This window comes from Pseudochaenichthys georgianus, chromosome 7 (assembly GCF_902827115.2).
Source record: "Pseudochaenichthys georgianus chromosome 7, fPseGeo1.2, whole genome shotgun sequence".
In the NCBI taxonomy this organism is placed as follows: domain Eukaryota; kingdom Metazoa; phylum Chordata; class Actinopteri; order Perciformes; family Channichthyidae; genus Pseudochaenichthys; species Pseudochaenichthys georgianus.
This window is the reverse complement of record NC_047509.1, coordinates 16,780,036-16,800,285: the sequence shown is the minus strand read 5'-3', so window position 1 is coordinate 16,800,285 and position 20,250 is coordinate 16,780,036. Positions and strand designations below refer to the sequence as shown.

At 40.0% G+C, this 20,250-nt stretch overlaps 1 protein-coding gene across 1 annotated transcript; it reads left to right on the top strand.

The window, feature by feature from the left end:
* The first annotated feature begins 877 nt into the window (after positions 1-877).
* On the top strand, positions 878-16,957 carry LOC117450069 (plakophilin-1). Its single transcript, XM_034088077.2, has 14 exons — positions 878-1,289; positions 3,975-4,093; positions 6,029-6,208; positions 6,353-6,615; positions 6,998-7,130; positions 7,258-7,465; positions 10,214-10,382; positions 10,733-10,850; positions 12,080-12,229; positions 12,334-12,510; positions 12,759-12,912; positions 13,005-13,191; positions 13,716-13,800; positions 14,716-16,957. Exons 1-14 carry the CDS (start codon positions 1,106-1,108, stop codon positions 14,788-14,790), a joined length of 2,202 nt encoding a protein of 733 aa, XP_033943968.1. The 5' UTR covers positions 878-1,105; the 3' UTR covers positions 14,791-16,957.
* Positions 16,958-20,250: the final 3,293 nt, after the last annotated feature.

Sequence of the window (20,250 nt, the reverse complement as noted above, 5' to 3'; positions counted from 1 at the left end):
CGTTTTAAATGGAAATGAAGTTCAGAAATTAATGGAGAAAAAAAAGTAGTTTGCCATGCCCTGCTTGTAACAACATCATTACATTACATTGCATTTAGCTGACGCTTTTATCCAAAGCAACATCAAAATGATTTTACTCAGATTTTACAGAATAAGTCAGCGAAGGTGTTAGGTGGATATACCGTTGTAAAATGGAACAAGAACCTATGATTATGCTAGTATTTTTGTATGGTAATTTGTGTTATTACTTCATTTATTTAAAAGTCATCAAAAATATTACAAGAAAAATCTTGCATTCAAAAGTTAACACTGTGTATTATTGGCAAAAAAGTGTATGCATAAAGTACTTATGATATATTCTGCCTATAAGAGAATATTCCAGTCAAATTGATATTGTACAATTTGGCACAATTTATCTATAACGCCGTAATACATTTTGTTATGAATATTAACAAACCCTAAAAACTTGTAAACCCTTTCCTAAAGTGGACACATATGTATGACATGTACAATATATTTTTGCAGCAATGCCTTATTCCTAATTATGAATCATATTAATTATTCTTGAGTGCAAGTGTAGATCTGAGGAGTCAGATAATACTCATTTGAGTAAGGATTAGCCCTTTTTTATATTTTATAAGCTCATGATACTTTATATTCAAGTATGTGACCCTAAAATCTATATATTATAAGTTATGGTTTGGCTTGAGATGCCTTAATGTATCAGGCTTCATTCCAACACTTATGAACTTTGAACATTTCTTGAAGCGTTAACAGAGAGAAAAAACACGTAGGCCTAGGCTACTTATTAAAGAGCAGGCTGTTTATGCTAATCAGCTCAGGTGTGCAGATATTGCACACGGCCCCGCCCACCATTGTCTCCTGGAGTGAACTCCCTCTGGTCCCACCTCGACAGGGCGCGGTCCCGATGGTGGAGTCCACCGCCGCTGGCTGATCTCTGAACACTTTGCCAACCTCCAGACTTGGCCCTGTCCACTGCTCTGCTCACGCTGAGGCGAGCTGCGTTTTTTCCTTCGGGTCTGCACTTTATTTGGAAACTTATTTTCAACCGAACTGTTATTGAGAAAGGCACCGAGCTGGGAAAATGATGGCTCCGGAACCGCTGCGCTCAGCTATGAATATCCGAGGCGTGGAGGACACTTCTCTCGCGGTGCCTTCCGACACCAAGCTGCACTCAGGACAGCAGCGCGTGCTGGATCAAGTGCACACCATCAAGAGAAGCAAGTCAAAACCTGGGAAGAACGGCACATTGTCCCCCCCAGCTCTAAGTATGGAAAAAAAACTGTACACATTAACATCACATTAAGAATATCTCCTCATAGTGCATGTTCTAACCTCTTAATTTGGACAGTGAGGTTTTATTTAGGCATCCTTATAGGCATATCACTTTTGCGCTTGTTTGCTCAAATTAAATCGTTTTTTTGTGGTTCCTGGCAATTATGCGTCACACAACTTTCCCCTCAGTGACCTCCTGCAGACAGATTGAACGTGCAATTTTCCTGTGCTGTGTTTTTGGTCAACTATGTGAGGAAAACAGACCGCTCGTGGTTCTCTTTGTAGATTTTAAGTGTGGAAAACATTGCTGCTGCTTAAAGTTAACTAGTAAGCTAATTGTAGTTAACTGCGAGAGAAATAGTTGTGTTGAACATGTTGAGGGGGTGTTTAGTGACCGTATCTATATCTGAGGTGTGTTGGTAACGCCATGAACATAGCATCAGCGTGTGAAATATGACCCATGGTTAGCTGCTATTAAACTAAAGTGTTTTGTTAGTGTAAGCTCTGGGAAGAGTCATAGTCTCATGATCCTATCCCTACTGTACATGAGCCGCTGTATACAGAGGTTTCTGTATACAGAGGTTTCTGTATACAGCCCATGGGGTTTAGCCACACACAGCCCAAACACATGTGTATGAAATTATATTTTAGTCTTTCAAAACCACTCTGGTATTTGGCTTTTACTTCAACAGGCATTATAAAGTACCACCAAACTTGAGAGAGAGAGAGAGATAAACAACAAAAACTTCACTGTGCTATTTTATTATTTTATTGACACATTCAATGCATTCAAGTGTGTGGCTCGCGTGATAAGAATATTTCTGACCTGTTTTAAAATGGGCCTTTTATTCAACTTAAAGATTGTAATTACAATCACTGGTTTAAGATTAAATGAAAAATGTAGCCATTATGAACGCATACATCCAAACCAGGCAATATTGGTTCATAAAAAGTACCATTTTTAATAATAGGCTTTATCCAAATGTGTCCACATACAGAATAGCAAAATTAACAACATATTTATTTGTCCCTTCAAGTTTGTGATTCTGTCTTTTGTGTTATAGCATAATTTAGGAGTTATGAAGTTGTCTAAAAAGAGAGCGAGGTGTAAAGTAACCTCAAGATCTGACAAGAAAATACTTTGCTGTGAGCGAATTTCGACATTACACACAACAGAAGGATAGTCAAACTCAAAATATTAATGAAAGCAACCACAAGGTTAGTCTTGCACATACGCCTGAGGCTGCTCTTAATATTCCTATTCCACCAACGCGTTCATAGAATAAGCTAAGCAGTGTTAATGGTTCACATATAGAGGGTAATGAGACAGTTGGACCCTCTGGACCGGGGACATTCCCGTTTGCAGCCAAGACATTATTAGATATTTCTGCTGCAGCCCCTGCATAATACTGAAAAAATGTACTAAATTAACAGGTGATATCATTGGAGTGTAACACTTGTTAACGTGGCAACACATTAGTCAATAACTTGAATTAACATGAATTAAAATGATTCTTTACTGTATAATTGACATACTATTGCACTGTAAGAGATTGGAACTCATTGTCTCCTCTTTGAGTATCGGTATTGGTGCCTCTGCATCCTCTTGTGAAACTCAGAAAATGTAAAAAAAAAATGCAAGGCTAGATAGTAATAGTGTCGGCTAAGGAATCAAATATATATATTTTTTTTTCAGTAACTGACCCTTTAAAGAGATTCTAAAATGTATGACGGGTCTTTAGTCAGGTTGTGTTCGCTGCATAGACCTCATGATTGTTTTGACAATCATAATCCTGTAAACATTTTGGGACAATGTGCAAACCTTGCGTTTTTATGAATCACCCAACGAGACAGACGGGCTGAGGTGCCAGCGCACGTTGGCTCTGTGGCTGGATTAATATTACTCACAAACTGCAGACTGTGAATGACATTATGATGACAGGTCTATGTGTCTGATTGTCGATTGCCAGTCATGCATATAAAAGATTGGAAATTGTTTTGGATGATGATCTGAAAAACGACAGATTGGTAAAACACTTGACAAGCGAATTATATCATGAACAATAAAGTTCAAATTGTTATTCATTTCAGACATAAGTATTTAATCAGAGGTTATACAGAAACCTTATAACAATCTTAAAAAATATTTAATAGTTCAATAATAAAAACATAATTCACGGAGTTAAACAAAAGAACTGCATTAGGAGAAATAAAGAAAATAATTTAAGTGTTGTGTATTTTATGCCAAAAGTAATGCATTGAGGATTTGCTTTTGAGCTTCTTGAAACTGACGGGTAATGGAGGCAGTACGGTTTTCAATGTTGAAGAGGTCTATCTATTATGGGATGTTTAGTGTTTTCCTACTTTATCAGTTTAGGATCCTGTAGTTTATGAAGGAGACTGTCTTTCCATTATGTTAATATGGCACTGGGCAGCGCCAGATTTCATCGTCCAAAGGGGGGCAGCGTGCTAACCTGATTCTGATTGGCTCATTTGGGGCATCTTTTTGTGTTCTAATGTAAACCTTTAAATACATTTGAGTGTGGGTTTATGTCATTCTGACTGTGCAGAGTTCCCTCCATGGGATCAATTAAGTAAAGGACTTTGTTTTGAGCTTGACTGCATGGTATTGTGAGTTGTTGTTCATTTCAGTTTCCATATGTCTCTTCTGTTAACAGGCCCATTACCGCAGAATATGTCAACATGTGAGTTTGGAACCTTCAAGTTTTCTCCGTCCAAAGAAAATGGGTTCTTCAGTCGCGCCAACACCAGTCAGTCAACAGGCTACACCAAAGTGGTAAGTGCGCTGTTGTTTTAGTGTTCGTCTGGCATGTCTAGGGAGTGTGGTGAGGTGTTGTTGCTGATGAAGGCTCATTATTAGTTCCTAAGATTATGTTCCGTCATTTGTGTTACTCTGGTTGTGTGGATGAGGAATGTGTTGCCTCAAGCAAATAAAATCCCTAAATCACGTTTTAAAACCCCTTGCAGAGCTGGTAACATTGTTGTCTTGTATACATCACCTTAAATGACGCCTGTCATACAGTAAACTATGTCTTAACACTGCTGTATTAAATGAAAGCTTTAACAATATAAATATTCATTTAATAAGTGAAGGAACAAATAGATCTGTATGATCACCAAACAACAACAGTTACCCAACCTCCTACCACTCTTATATATAGAATAACTTATCACCTTAACTCTGTGATAATCTTACTCAGAAATGATGTCGGATAACTAGATGGAAATGTCTCACGATAACATATTTGAAAATGATCTAGCTTGATTCAAGAATACCTTTGATGGTTGACACATGGCGGTTATGTTATGCATTGCAAAAAAGCTTAACTTCATCAGAAGTTACCTTTTGCCAACGGTGAAAGCTTCTGCTGGGCGACAATTCACGTTTCATTCATAACATTTAGCAAGGCATCAGAATCTGAAATCTCTGATAGGCCAGCAGATTTATGCCTCTTACAATGACTGGCAAAAGTGAAAACCAGATATGAATTATAACAAATAAAATGGCTCCTGCTGTTGTTTCTCTGCTGATTCTATTTGCTCTGCTGAATTTGCATCAGTCTCTCCAGTCTGGCCTCTGATATGAGGAAGGCTGTAGCCAAATGAAGGGACATGCAGCACTCTGAGAGTAAACACACGGTCAGTTCTTATCAAACATGTTGTTGACACATCTCTCCCCCATCATGCTTTTAGCTTGCTTAGTAGCGAGGCTGGCTAGTAACTAAGCAACTAGTCCACTTTTAAAAAGGGGAAACATAGCCGGTACATACAGTCTTCAGTGTGTGTGTGTGTTTGTATATATTTATATATACCTAAGTGTATGTTACCTGCTTCCCCATTAGCAAATATACCATCCTAATAAATGCCACAGTTCAATTTAAGACGCCTACATGTCGGCTGCAAAAGTTGAGAGTTTGTAAGCTAAGATTTGTATGAGTTTTTGGTGCTCATGGGTGCACACTCCTTTCCTTACTAACGTTTGGTGTGTTCAAAGGCGGATGGGAATTTTCCTCCCTGGCAGATTTGTGATTTGAATTGTACCTTTTCAGATAAGCCAATAGGAGATCAAGGCTTAGTGGAGAGAAAGTCTCATCTTTAAAGAATTAGCTGGACCTGTTCTGTCATTTTGCCCTTCCTGAGCCAAGTTTCTCTCTAATTTGAGTCAAAACTTGAAAACCTGCTTTGTACACACACCTTCACATACAAAAGGACACACACACTAGTGCAAAAAAGTCAAAATAAAATGATACATAAACCAGGCATAATTGTCAGATTTAAAGGGTTTAATGACGTGCTGTGTATGACCTGAACACACAAAGATTCTCTGTGAGAAACTGCTCAAATGTGCCAGCAGTCTTTTAACACAACTGCCTGAGTTGGTGTCCAATGACAGATATTATGTTACTCTTGTCCGTTTGGTGGTGCACTCTGTTGCCTTCAGCATGAACCGAGGAGGAGGAAATGTGTGCAGGCTTTGTTTGAGGTCAAATTCCTCTGTCTTGGTTTACAGGGGACTACTGTGGAAACTGTTTGAGTAGAGTTTGGTCTAATCTCTTCCTTTTTTTGCAACATGGATTGTTACTACAGTAAAACATTAAGGGGATACAGTAATCAGAGAATTGTTACTGCCATCTAAGTATAGTGTAGTACAGTATTTTAATAGGAAATGCTTTATGTGAAAGCCACTGACTTACATTACTTTCTTTTTTAGGGACATACTACGAAGAGTCGCACTCTATCTGCTAAAACCTCCAAAGGACAACATTACAGCTCAGGTGGATGGGAACAGAATAACTTTGCCACCCTGACCCCCAATGGGCTGAGATCCGCTCGCAGTGACCCGGCCTTGGCTCGGCCATTTGGTGCTGCTCATACAGGCGGAACTGTTATGGTGATCAGTCATTATTATTTGAAAATGTAGTGGTACTGAATTGCCATTGCCATGTTTTTTTTAGGGAATAGATTATTCAAACAAATATCAGAAATACTCCACAATACCATTCTTTATGAGCATTGTATATCACTCTTTTCTCAGAGAGCCAACGGGCAGGCGGTCCAGAACAACATCATGCAGAATCGAGTCAATAGACAAAGCGTCTACTCTATGAGCAGTAACCAACAGACGACCAGTAGCCACCAGATGAACAGTATCTACCAGGCGACCAGTAACCCCCAGACGACCAGTAACCCCCAGATGACCAACAGCCAGACACACATTGTCCAGCAGCCCTCCATGCACTCTATGACTGACGGCAGGATGGGAACCATCAAAAGGTCCAACATAGAGCAGATATCAGCGTGAGTTCACCTGGCTTGCTTGACAATTTCAGACAATAAGAGGGGGCTTGACATGGGCAACACGTTTCTTGTACAGGGTGGTATATGGACTCGTTTACATTTTATCAGCATATACATATAGTTTGTTGCAGGTCAGTTTCTCAATAAAGTTGATTTATGTTATTAAAGCAGGCCATTCATCATTTGTTGCTGGATTTGGCTGCAGACTTTGCCATGTGCCGTGTTTTATGCTTGGATCCAATATAAGTGCAGTCCATTTAAAAATAAAAACATACACTGGGTTATAAAATGTGCCCAGGTTTCAAATGACAAAAGAGCAACAATCAGCTTATTTGTGTATCGAATCTCCAACTCTATGCCTATTTCTGTTCTGGGTGAACAGCTCGGTGAACATGTCAGATATGACCCTGAAGCAGGCAATGGAGTTCCTGTCTCACTCAGATGAGAATTACCAGCAATGTGGAGCCACCTTCATTCAACACACCACCTACAAAGAGGAAAGCACCAAACAGGAGGTCAGTGACACACCCTGCATGTTTGCACACATGGAAGTTGTATATTCTCACATGACATCTGTGGGATGACGGTTCATGATGGTAATACAACTGGTGCATGCTCTTTGTTTATACCTTTGTGTCCCAGGTTTTCAAAATGGGAGGTATCCCGGCTCTTGTGACCCTGCTGCGGAGCGCCAACCCTGGGGTGAGCCAGGCTGCTGCTGGCGCTCTGAGGAACCTGGTGTTCAAAGACCAGGCTAGCAAGTTGGAGGTTCAGCGCTGTGGCGGGATCGCTAAGGCCCTGCAGCTGCTGAAGGAGTCAGACTCTACTGAGACCCAGAAACAAATAACTGGTAGGACTTTTTTTTATTGGGACAGGAACTCAAGATATAAGAATGACCCTGGTGCCTTTTTAATTAAAAAATAAATACATATAAACATGTCAAATATATATTTTAAATAAATAGCCAGTTCTTGCTTTTCAATTATGGATATGATTTCTGCACTTATTCAGTAGATAAGGAGGACATCATTCAAGTAATAAAAACATAGCTTATATCATATAACGCTTGTTAAACCACATACATAAAGGCTATGAAAAACCAATTGATCTTCCTCCTTTTCTGAATCTCCTCCTAGAGCACCATTGTGTTCTTTTTAACCAAATATCTCTCCGAGGGGCGTGGGGAGGGGCTCCTTATTTTCATCTAAAGTAACAGACACAGAATCAGCACTTTTGAAACAGGGCTGAAACAGAGGGGATTATGGGATGCTACAATGCACGATCTGTTTGGTATTTGGAGCCAAACACTTCAGAGATGTTTTTTATCTGAGAACTATAATATATTGATGAAAAACAGTATAATAGGGGACCTTTTAATAGTGCATTCCTGTTTTTATCTGAGTTACCTCTTCTTAAATAATCTTTTAGGATGAAATGACACATTTTTGCAGGAATCCATCACAGTTATTAGATAATGATGATGTTTTATATGCATTCACTTTTTTTTCATAATACAAATGGTGCCGTTTGTGGAAATTCAGAATAGGCTTCTTAAATTAAACGAATAACTAAATCACTGCTTTATGATAGCATACCTTTTTTTTAAAACAATAATATGGAACAAACTATCTATTGCACAGAAAAAAATAAGAATTTAAAGGAATAATTACCCGTTTGCTGTCAACGAAAACAGAGAAGCAGCTAGCGTTACTCTGTCAACAAAAGCAGCCTGCCCGCACCTCTAAAGCTCTCAAATCAACATGTTATAACCGGTTTGTTGAATCCATAGAAAAATCTGTTCTGGTTTTTCGGTGAAAACATGCAGCAACAGTGCATGTGCTGTGAACACTCGGATACCAAAACACCTCTATATCCTGACCCAACGGTTAAAACCCTAGATAACAACCTGTCCTTCACTGCAAATATCGCTGCCACAACCCGCTGCTGCAGATACACGCTTTACAACATCAGGAGGAAAGGTCCCCTCCTGACCCAGAAAGTGACGCAGGTTCTGGTCCAGGCTCTCGTCATCTCACGCCTAGACTACTGCAACTCCCTCCTGGCTGGTCTACCTGCATGTGCCATCCGACCTCTGCAGCTCATCCAGAATGCAGCGGCTCGTCTGGTCTTCAACCTTCCTAAATTTTCCCACAGCACTCCGCTCCTCCGCTCCCTCCACTGGCTTCCGGTAACTGCTAGAATCCACTTCAAGACACTGGTACTTGCGTACCATGCTGTGAATGGATCTGGCCCTTCCTACATCCAGGACATGGTTAAACCGTACACCCCAGCGCGTGCACTACGCTCTGCATCAGCCAAACGACTCGATGCACCCGCACTGCGAGGGGGACCCAAGTTCCCATCAGCAAAAACACGTGGGTTTGCTATCCTGGCTCCAAAATGGTGGAATGAGCTCCCCATTGACATCAGGACAGCAGAAAGCTTACACACCTTCCGGCGCAGACTGAAAACTCATCTCTTTCGACTCCACTTCGAGCGATAGAACTATTAACAAAGCACTTATATACTAATAAAGGACTGGCTTATCTATAGCCAGTTGAGTAGCACTTGAAATGCTTGGCTCTATGAAACCTGATGTACTTATATGATTCTGTTTTCTTCAAGTTTGTATCTTCTTGGTCGAATGCACTTATTGCAAGTCGCTTTGGATAAAAGCGTCAGCGAAATGCAATGTAAAAATTTTTTTTTTAAAGTATTTATTTGATCATATAAACCAAATCCTGCCGAATGGGAGGCCCTTATCTGTGACCGTTGATTTATGACATTGTTTTAAAGAAACCTTAATATACAGTAGTTATGTTGGTTGAGCTCATGGTGAAACCACACAGGTTTGCAGCTCGATTAATAAAGTTTAATGAGTACACTGTCTTATGTGCCAGGCACGTGTGATTTTCTAATTTTGGATATGGACAAATATTTGTTTTGAGTTTTACTGATGTGCAATACTAGAGTCCAAATTCTACAGTGGAGTAATGTTGTGTGTGTGTCAGATCAAATGCATGCTCTGTGTTTGCCTGGCCTGACCTACTGACAGTGAGTTGAGGCATGTCTAGGGAGTGTGGTGAGGTGTTGTTGCTGATGAAGATTATGTTCTGGTACTTTGTGTTTCATTTGTGTTACTCTGGTTGTGTGGATGAGGAATGTGTCACCTCAAGCTAATCAAATCCCTAAATCATGTTTTTTTAAACCCCTTGCAGAGCTGGTAACATTTGTGTCTTGTATACAGCACCTTAAATGACCCCTGTCATACAGTAAACTATGTTTTATTAAATGAAAATGAAATGAAAGCTATAACAATATTCATTTAATAAGTGAAGGAACAAATAGATCTGTATGATCACCAAGTAACAACAGTTACCCAACCTCCAAACCAATTGAGCTTCCTCCTTTTTGTACCACATACATTTTCAGGAGCAATACTTGTCCAGTACCACACCAAAGTCAGATCTCTTTCATAACTTTCTTTTAACAATGGTTCTTTGACCATCCACTTCAGAGAAAAACATTGATTTAAAAATAATAAGGGCAGCAACATGATGCAGCTTAGTTGTAACTCTACCTGTCTTGCCGTTTTTAGGACTGCTCTGGAACCTGTCCTCTGCCGACGAGCTGAAGCAAGAGCTGATTGCTACAGCGCTGCCCGCCCTGACGCAGAACGTGGTGGAACCTTTCACCTGCTGGTCAGACAAAAGCACCAACAACAACATCCACCCTGATGTCTTCTACAGCGCCACAGGATGCCTGCGGTGAGAACACTTCATTAATCAGAGCCTCTGATGTTAAATTGTTATGCCTTCAGGGCAGAGATCAGGTAGTTCACAACAAGTTTAATTACATAGAGCAACATTTTGATGTCACAAACATCGTTGTCAAGGCTTCACAAAGCCAATGGCTGATCAATTAGTTATGAAATGGTTTAAGTCATTTTTAAATGGAAGTGCCAAACTTTTTCAGTTTTTTTGTAGGAATGTTGGATATTGTGTGCTGATGGAATATTTTGCATCTTTAGTTGAGGCACTCACAATTCTGTGTTATTTAATTTGAGACGAGTAGGTGTTTCCTTTTGGATTTAAATGAATGATTGAAATGTGTTTAGGAACCTGAGCTCTGGCAAAAAGAAGGACAGAGAGGCAATGAGAGATTGCAGCGGCCTAATCAACTCCCTCATGAGTTACACCCAGTCCTGTGTGGCGGAGGACAACCCTGATGACAAGGTAAACTTTCTCATCATTCTCATCTGTCGGTCAGCAGTCTCATTTGTACCCAGCACCTTCATCTTTTTCACATTGTCTCTCTAACACTGACATATGGATATGTGAGCACGCAAGACCAGTTTTGTTTGGATTCATGTCTGGTGCCGTATTCTAGTTCCCTCCTGTAGAACTACAAGTGTCTTACAAAGTGATTTCAGTCTCATTACATGGCATATACTTAATCTGTACAATACAATAAAAGTACACATAAACACTGCAGGCGTGTGTATACATTTAGCTGATGCTCTGATTTGAATTTATTTTGGGTGTGGATGTGTTCTAATTATGTGTGTAGCTCTCTGTTTACTTCTTGTAATGAAGCAGAGGGGGAATTTATCTTGTGTCAGCCTCAAGTTATTTATTTTCGTTACCTGTAACTTGTTTCGGATGAGGACAGTTGCTGCGCTTTATGCGTGTGACTCACTTTAAATTCCCCTTGTAGTTGAAATGTTGTATACTTTATAAATAGACTTGCCTTGATGCATTGATGGTTATATATATATATATATATATATATATGAACAAAAATGAACAAAAATATAAACGCAACACTTTTGTTTTTGCTCCCATTTTTCATGAGATGAACTCAAAGATCTAAAACATTTTCTATATACACAAAATAACCATTTATCTCAAATATTGTTCACAAATCTGAACAAATCTGTGATAGTGAGCACTTCTCCTTTGCCGAGATAATCCATCCCACCTCACAGGTGTGGCATATCAAGATGCTGATTAGACAGCATGATTATTGCACAGGTGTGCCTTATCACAAATAAAAAGACCTGAAACCCGTTTCCATATATCCACCATTTAGGCTCAACAAATGCTCGTAAAAGGAAATTCAAAGTGTATTCTGACTGGGAATCTTTTATTCTTGTCATCAGTCATGTCATTTCAGTCACTTCCTTCATTATGGAGATCTAGAAAAGGCAATGCTCTGTTTTATCTTCCATATAAAAGTAATTTCAAATGCTTTTCTTTAAGTTTGACTGAGACTAGTTCCCTTGAGATCCAGATGTTAAATAATAAACCACAAATGGAGTCTTAGAAACGAATGTGAGTTCCTCATATTGTATTTGCTCCATGTTCTCTTTAAACACTGTGGTAAATGACGTAAATAGATACTGCAGTTACATTGAAAAAGTACATCTGTTATGCAATGGACTTAATAATCTCCTCTCCTCTAGTCTGTGGAGAACTGTGCATGCATCCTCCATAACTTGACCTACCAGCTGGAGGAAGAGTCCCCTGGGTGCTACAGCAAGTTCCAACCTGCGGGGAGGAAAAGCTCCACGGTTGGATGCTTCAGCCCCAAGAGCAGCAAGGCCCAAGAGGAGGTGGGCAACAACCGCCAAACCTACACCTCAGGAGTGTTGGTCAAATCATGACCAGCCTTTATTCCAGGCAGCCTTCTCATCTCCTTCTCGTCCTTTCTCCTCAGATTTCACTTGACGCGGTACGGGGGATGCCGGTGGAGAGCAACCCGACAGGTGTGAAGTGGTTGTGCCACCCCAAAGCCATGCAGACCTATATGTCTCTGCTGGGCTCGTCCCAGAAAGATGCAACCCTGGAAGCCTGCTGCGGGGCCCTGCAGAACCTCACTGCCTTAAAGGGAGCGGTGAGGACAAAAACATCAATGATTAGGACTACCATTTGTGTCTTGGGTTTTATCAGACATTCAGGATTATCTCAGATTCATTTGAACAAGGCAAAGAGCAACAGGGACGGAGATGTGGAAGGAATAATGAGTATAACTCACAATAAGGACTGAAAGTGAAATGCATGCAAATGTCAAATAATTACAAAGACAGCTGCATTTTGTATCACAAATTACTGATCTTTCTGCGTTGTTTGCTTCCCTTCCAGGGGTCCAGTTCCATGAGTCAGTTAATGGTTCAAAAGCTGGGGGCTCTCATGCACCTTCGACCCCTTTTAAAATCTTCCAACCCGGGCCTGCAGAAGACTGCCATGTCTCTGCTGGGTAACATGTCTCGGACCAGCAGTTTGCAGACCTCCATGGGTGAGGAAAAGCGTGACATGTTGATGTTTTTTCGCAGGCAACAGATACATGAATGTTTATTGATTTTACTGTTTCCTTTGTCTTGTCTACAGCAAAGCAGATCCTGCCTGACATCACCAGCCTCCTCTCCTCTAGCCCCAAAGAGATGGGAAACTCCGACGACACCATAACATCAGCTTGCAACACAGCACGCCAACTGATGTTTGCGGACAGTGAGGTCAGCAAGAAAGTCGTCGATAATAGTCTGGTGTTATCCATGGCCGACCTCAGCAAGAACGCGTGAGTTTTAATTTGTTCATAACTCAGCTAAACTCAGCTTTCATTGCTGTGACAAACTTCAATGGAGCTGTTGTGTTTCATAGGTTTTACACAAATAACTTGTTTGCCTTAAACGGTTGTTTCAACCATATTTTAACATTTTCACAAAAATAAAGTGATAAAGTAACTGTTGAAACAACATATCACAGTAAAACGTTGAGCATTTGAATGGACATGGATACTTACGGGTTACTGGGTTTAGCCCTTAAAGAACTGTCCGAGGCACTTAGCGCTGTGCCGAGGAGGGACAGTGCACAGTAAACTATGATTTCCATGTTTGTTGGGGAGTTAGATATCAAGATATATTTGTTGTAGTACCATCTACTATTGTTGCTATTGCTGCTGATCAACAAAGGGTTAATTTAACACAAAAAAGCTGTCCACTGTCAAATTATTTCAAAAAGATGTATGCCTGAAATGCCTTATTTTCCTTAAAATTCCTTCCTTTGCTGCTTTCCCTACTGATCTCTGCCTTTCTGCCCTAGGTCTTTCCCAAAAGGCAGCAGAGCCGCTTCGATGTTGCTCCACACCTTATGGAGCGATAAGAATTTGCAAGGAGTCGTGAAAAAGGTAATTCAATAAGAACTGAAATGCATGTGTTACTGACATTCTATGGCAAACACAACACAAACCTTTTGTATCAATGCATCAGGGTCAAGCTTAGCACATGCACACACTGCCTAACACAGGCAAAAGGGAGGGGCCAGTTGAAACTGGTGGGTGTTTGTTATTACTCCTCTGGCTCACACACACTCACTTTCCCTTCCCACCTGCCACACCCTAAAGCTCAGTGAACACAGAAACAGTTCACTCTGGAATCCTGGCCGACTAGTTTTGGATAATGGAAGAAAGATAAAAAAGAGGTTGTGAGTGACATCAAGAATGTACAGAGTGAAGGACAGACAGAACGCATTAAAGATATTTAGCAAGTCTGTCTGTGACTTGAGCAAAAGTGCTTAAATGTATAATGTAAACGGTAACTTATACGTGCCGAAACATAAATAGTGACAAGAGAGGTTAAACACTGCCATCATTAGCTCCCCTAAGTTACTGACATTGAACAGTGTGTGTGTGTGTGTGTGTGTGTGTGTGTGTGTGTGTGTGTGTGTGTGTGTGTGTGTGTGTGTGTGTGTGTGTGTGTGTGTGTGTGTGTGTGTGTGTGTGTGTGTGTGTGTGTGTGTGTGTGTGTGTGTGTGTGTGTGTGTGTGTGTGTGTGTGTGTGTGTGTGTGTGTGTGTGTGTGTGTGTGTGTGTGTGTGTGTGTGTGTGTGTGTGTGTGTGTGTGTGTGTGTGTGTGTGTGTGTGTGTGTGTGTGTGTGTGTGTGTGTGTGTGTGTGTGTGTGTGTGTGTGTGTGTGTGTGTGTGTGTGTGTGTGTGTGTGTGTGTGTGTGTGTGTGTGTGTGTGTGTGTGTGTGTGTGTGTGTGTGTGTGTGTGTGTGTGTGTGTGTGTGACTGATTTCTTTCTTCTGTATGTTTTGATCCACAGCTGGGGCTGGAGAAATCACTTTTTGTCAATGACTACACCACTTCAGTGCACAAGTCCCTGCAGCTCTCTGAGTGAGTGGCAGAACAGCACCTCAGAGCTCGAGAGGTTTGATTGCTTCGAAGTACTTTCATCTGCATGTATTCAGATTTTAACGGGTTTGTTGGCCGAAATGAGCTGAATTTGTGTCATGAGGTTTAAAATTCTCTGCTCCTCTTTTCCTGCATTTACTGTGTGTGTGCTCGCAGATGAAAAGCAGCATGTTTAGACACTGTGTGGCCATACCCTTGTAACAAGGAGATTCAATTACATTAATCACGTAACAACCTTTTTGAAAGAGCCTTTAAGAGTCAATCATACATTGTACAAAAAAGACAGCTTTTAATTTCCTGGATAATTGGTGTGTTGCGTATTTCATTTGCTTCTGTCTGTGTAAATAAAGGGTGAGTGTGTGTGATTGGTAGGTGAAGAGTGCATGGCTGCAGAAACCCAGTTCCTCTGGCTGAGAGCTGTAGAGTTTCTAAAGCCATGCAGAGATTATCTGGATTCATTAACACCATTGTTGTCCGTCTGCAGTTAAAATGTTCTTATCCTTATCTTTTGCTGCCTCAAGGACTGAGCAGCCGAAAAATAGAAAGTAATAAGAAGAATATACGAAAAGCTGTATTGAAAAATACTTTCTGTATTTGGATACTGTGGCACCCACATCAAATCTTGTACATTCAACTAAAAGTTTTTTTTCAGTGCCTGAAAAATGTAAGGAAGTTTCCTTTTTTTAGAAATGTACTAGTTTGCTTTCTCGTCAAGAGTCAATAATAAGATCGATACCTCTCATGTTTGTGATTTGAATATAAAGCTGGAACCAGAAGCCATTCAGCTTAGCTTGGCACAATAGCTATCCGATTCCTTGAAATAGCTATCCTGCCTCTGTCCAAAAGTAACAACATTTCACACAAGCAACTCTAAAGCTCACACATTGACATGTTGCATATTGTTTGTTTAATCTCTCGGGGTTTATGAGCCCTGTAAATCTATAATCTGTGATTTTACACCGTGTGGATTTTACGAACAAGATATAAAGAGTTGTGGAAATATGTTACCTTTGCGCCAAGTTAACAGCCGCTCCTGGCACTAGCTTCATATTTATTTCAAAGATTTGAGAGGGGTACCAATCATATCATCTAACTCTAATCGAGAAAGCATATCAATATAATTATGAACTCATAAATCTCAAAAATATCTATTACTTTACATTGCAGTACTAAATCTAAACACCTTGTTCTTTTGCTTTGTCATTAGTTTTGTTGTTTGTTTTTTATAACTGTTTTTCTTGTTTAAAGTGAGCAATTGGAGTTATCTAGCTTCTATAGTCTTAGTTATGTTCACGAATAACATACAAGGAATTTATTTTTAAGATATAACATATTAAAATGTTTAACAAATACTAAGCGTTATAAATCTGTTAGTTTAGAATGATTTAGAACTAGTATAGATGTAAACATTTAAATAGTATTTGTTAAAGTATGAAGCCTTCTGTTAAAACATATTTTGTATATGATGATGATGATAATGCATGAATCTGAAACTGTTCATGTTCATGGAGTGCCACAGACCCAACATGTAACCCCATCATTATTACTGAAAACCCTTTGTAGTCTAGTTTAATAATTATCAACAGATAGCATAGCTCAACACATTAAGAGTCTTTAAAGTGTGATTCAACAGAAGTCTCTAGGGAGATAATAACGTAGGTCTAATGAATAATGATCTGTCTACACCCCCCTCAGGCAGGAGAAGTTGCACAAAACATATTTTTATTATTATTATTTAAAAAAACATTCATCTTCATCTAAAACGGTCCTATGTAAGGTTTGCCACTTTGGCTAAACACTCTTAAAGGATTATTCCTCTTCTCATAACCCAAATACAAAAGACAAAATATTTATTTCCTGGAAACCAGTTTTAAATCCTATTAACAGACTCAGCTCAACAAATGTCTGAAGCAAAGATAATAGATAACTCTTTGGGGATTCCCAATGACTCCAACAACACACTGCAGTGAACTGTTTTTGAGCTTTAGTTGTAAAGCCCTGCTGAGGTTCCTTTGCCTCTGGGAAGATTGATGTCAGTATTGCTTAGAATGTGTTTTGCAATAAGTAAGAAATGTGTGTGTGGCGCTTATAATTTGGAGCTTCTCCTGTCGCTCAGTCTGTACAGAGAATAAATGTGAAAAACAACATTGTAAGTTGTGTTTTTTTCTTCAACAACCAAATTCAAGTAATTGAATATGCTAACAAAAGGTTTGTATTCTGTGCAGCCGATGTGAGCACTTTTGGAATAAACCTCATTCTCTATTTTTTCTTAAAGGTATATAAGAGGGTATCTAAAGTTGTTCATCCCGAGGGACATTTATTTGCAGCGGTTACAAAGTAGGATGTCTTGAAGATCTCTTGAACTGATTAAGCTTCCAGTTCTTGTTGCAGCAGGGTTTGTGTGGTCTGTGTGTGCATGCCGTTCTCTGACTAAGAGGAGAACTATGACAACAAAAGTAGAAGCATTTCGGCCGCATTTTTTGGCTGTAGCCTTTTTCCACAATATGTCTTTTCTCAGTTATACTACACCAGACCGTTTGTTTTTTAACGACAGGATAAGTAAAGTATCCTTAAGGCAACCAAATGAAAAGATGACTGATGATATTTTTCTATTTATCTGTTCAATCTCTTTTAGGCCATCCCTGAAAAAACTTGTAAAATCAAATACAACAAATAATAAATAATGATAATGAAATGAATAATAAAAAAATACCCTCAAACAAAATAACATCCCTTTAACTTTCTAGGAAGTTGTCTACAGGTTTTTCGCGAGGAAGACAAGCCTGTCTACTGCCTCTGGCTTGAGGCATGCTCTTTGGCATGTTACAATATTACCCCCGTACTGAAAACCCTCTCTGAGCGAAGGGGCACTTGTGGCAGGAATGGAGAGATATTTCTTGGCCAGATTACTCAGTCTTGGGAAGTTAGCTTCATGTAGCTTCCACCACTGCAGTGGGTCTGTATCAGGGTCTGTCTCAGACGACAACAAATAGGATGACAGCTCAGCTTCAATTTTGCCCTGCTTTGACTGGGAGGTAGAAGACACTGTCAGTAGTGATGTGTCGGTTGCGAACGAGCTGGCTCAAAGAGCCGGCTCTTTTAAGTGAACGACGGGAGCCGGCTCTCGCCCGCGAACGAGCCGTTTTTTTGCGGAGGGATCTAGATCGGCATGAAGGCTCATTGTGCAATGTGCACATTATCCCGCTTATTACACATGGCCACATTCTCAACAAAGTAACGACATGACTCCCAATATTAATTGAAATGCTTTTATTGATTTAGAAAATGATTTTATTGATTTAAAAAATAGTTTTATGTATTGATTTAAATTGACATGCATCCGCTAAGAAAAGTAGTCCGTTGTTACTGTTTGAACTAATGTAGCAACGGCAGGAACTGCTTCGATAGTGTTTTTGAGGAGCTTTTTGATTACAGATTTGAAAACATCATTGCTTGCTTTAAAAGTAGCACAATTCATTATGTCAAAGTTCCTTGGAAAGTATCTAAATATCCCTGCCCTAATGCCAAAGTAACTGCCAACTGAATATGTGTCGCCGTTTGATGTCTATGTCTGGACCGCTGCGTAAAAAGGAGGGTTTCTGCCCCATTACTTCTCTTCTTACTTCTATAAGAATGAAACACGGAGGACGGAGATCTCTTTTTCTCCCCCTCTTCTGACAGCCCAGCAGCTGATCTCAGAGCACGCTCCCCTCTCCTGCAGGGGGGCGTGGTCAGCTGCCTGCAGCTCACAGAATCAGCCCCCTGCAAAAACAGCGCTGGAAAAAGCAAATGGAGTGAAATGAGGCATGGCTAAAATGCAGGATCTCTTCGGGTAGTCACAGGCAATGTGGCTGAGTTTTGTGCGCGTTCTGGAAAGTGAGAGAGTAAGCTACTACGGAGCAAAACAAATCTGCGGAGTCTAGAAATGTTTTTAAATCGCGATTTTTCGGTTAAGCCATTTCACAAACCGTAGGAAAGTAAAAATGCAAATTAATCGTTAAAACCGAAAAAATCGCGGGGGGGAAAAGCATTTCGCATCGGTGGAGGACGCTGCATCTTTCCTAGAAACACTGCAGGGTAACGTGTCGGAGTCTTCGACTAGAGAGGAGCAGTGATGGCCAACTTTAATAGCAGGTTTGATCTATGTTTTATCAGCGCCGTTGCGCTTCATACATCACTCCATAACAAGCTAATATATATTGTAAAGCTGTGGAGAAGGACTTTTTGACACTCTTTGCCGTTTTTTTTTTTCATATATACATGTCGAAGTACAGTCTTATTATGCTTTCCCATCACATTACTGTGACTTTATTTATTCATTTCTGTTATGAATAAACCCCTAGTCACTGTTACTCTATTCGTGAGATGATTTGCATTGAGATATGCCACCTATGCTCCATATAGTTGTGAATCCCTCGGCTGTGTGTGTGTCCTGAAAAGAATGTCACGTTTTGATCCTCCAAATGCTTATTTACTCATTATTACTATTTCTTATTTTAGTTAATATTGCCGTTTACCATTGTTTATTTGTATCACTTATTTCATTATTGTTATTATCTAGTTACCTTTTTATTTGTGTGTGTGTGTGTGTGTGTGTGTGTGTGTGTTCTTATTTACATCCCCGAGCACTGCTTTTTGTTTAACCTCTTCGTGTGTAAGGTTGTTAACATACATTTAAAGTTGAACACGCTTTGATTCTGAGGTACTTGTATCAATGTGGATAGTGGGGCTGAGATAGAGCAAGTGCAGGGAAGTTGATTTGCAGATGGTAAGTTTTGGGGAGAGCATGCAACTGATTAAAACAGTTGCTTTCTGGGGTATGGTTAATTTTATTTTGCTTCTGAGTTCTTTGGAAGCTTTCTTGGGTTTTGGGACAGGGTGGGGATGTTATAATAATTGCACATTGTTTTTTTCTCTTTACAATGGTCTGGTGTGGATAGTAAACATACAATGGTCTATTTCTTTTTTCCTAATATTGACAGGAATCCACACCAAAACAACCCTATTCAAACAGTACTTTTTTCTCCCAACATATGAGTCGCTCTCTTAACACTGAGCTGGAATGTCAATGGTCTGAACCACCCAATTAAAAGAAGGAAAGTACTCAATCATCTGAAGCAGTTAAACGCTGACATCATCTTCCTTCAAGAAACACATTTGCGTTCCGCAGACAATGACAGATTTCTGGCATCTTGGGCGGGGCAGCACTTTCATTCTACCTTCCAGGCAAAAGCAAGAGGGGTTTCTATCCTTGTGGCAAGGGGCGTAGTCTTTGAACCACTTGATATTACGGCTGACAAGAACGGTAGATTTGTAATCGTCACTGGGAAACTATTTAACATGAACGTTGTCCTGGCTAATGTATATGCCCCAAATATAGATGATACTGCCTTCTTTGTCCGCCTTTTCTCTAATCTTCCCGACCTGGGCCAGCACCACTTGATAC

Coding starts and splice junctions, on each gene's coding strand:
- LOC117450069 (XM_034088077.2), top strand. CDS start 1,106: ATGATGGCTCCGGAACCGCTGCGCTCAGCTATGAATATCCGAGGCGTG. Junction 10,851..12,079: donor AGGACAACCCTGATGACAAG/GTAAACTTTCTC, acceptor CCTCTCCTCTAG/TCTGTGGAGAACTGTGCATG. Junction 12,913..13,004: donor CAGTTTGCAGACCTCCATGG/GTGAGGAAAAGC, acceptor TCTTGTCTACAG/CAAAGCAGATCCTGCCTGAC.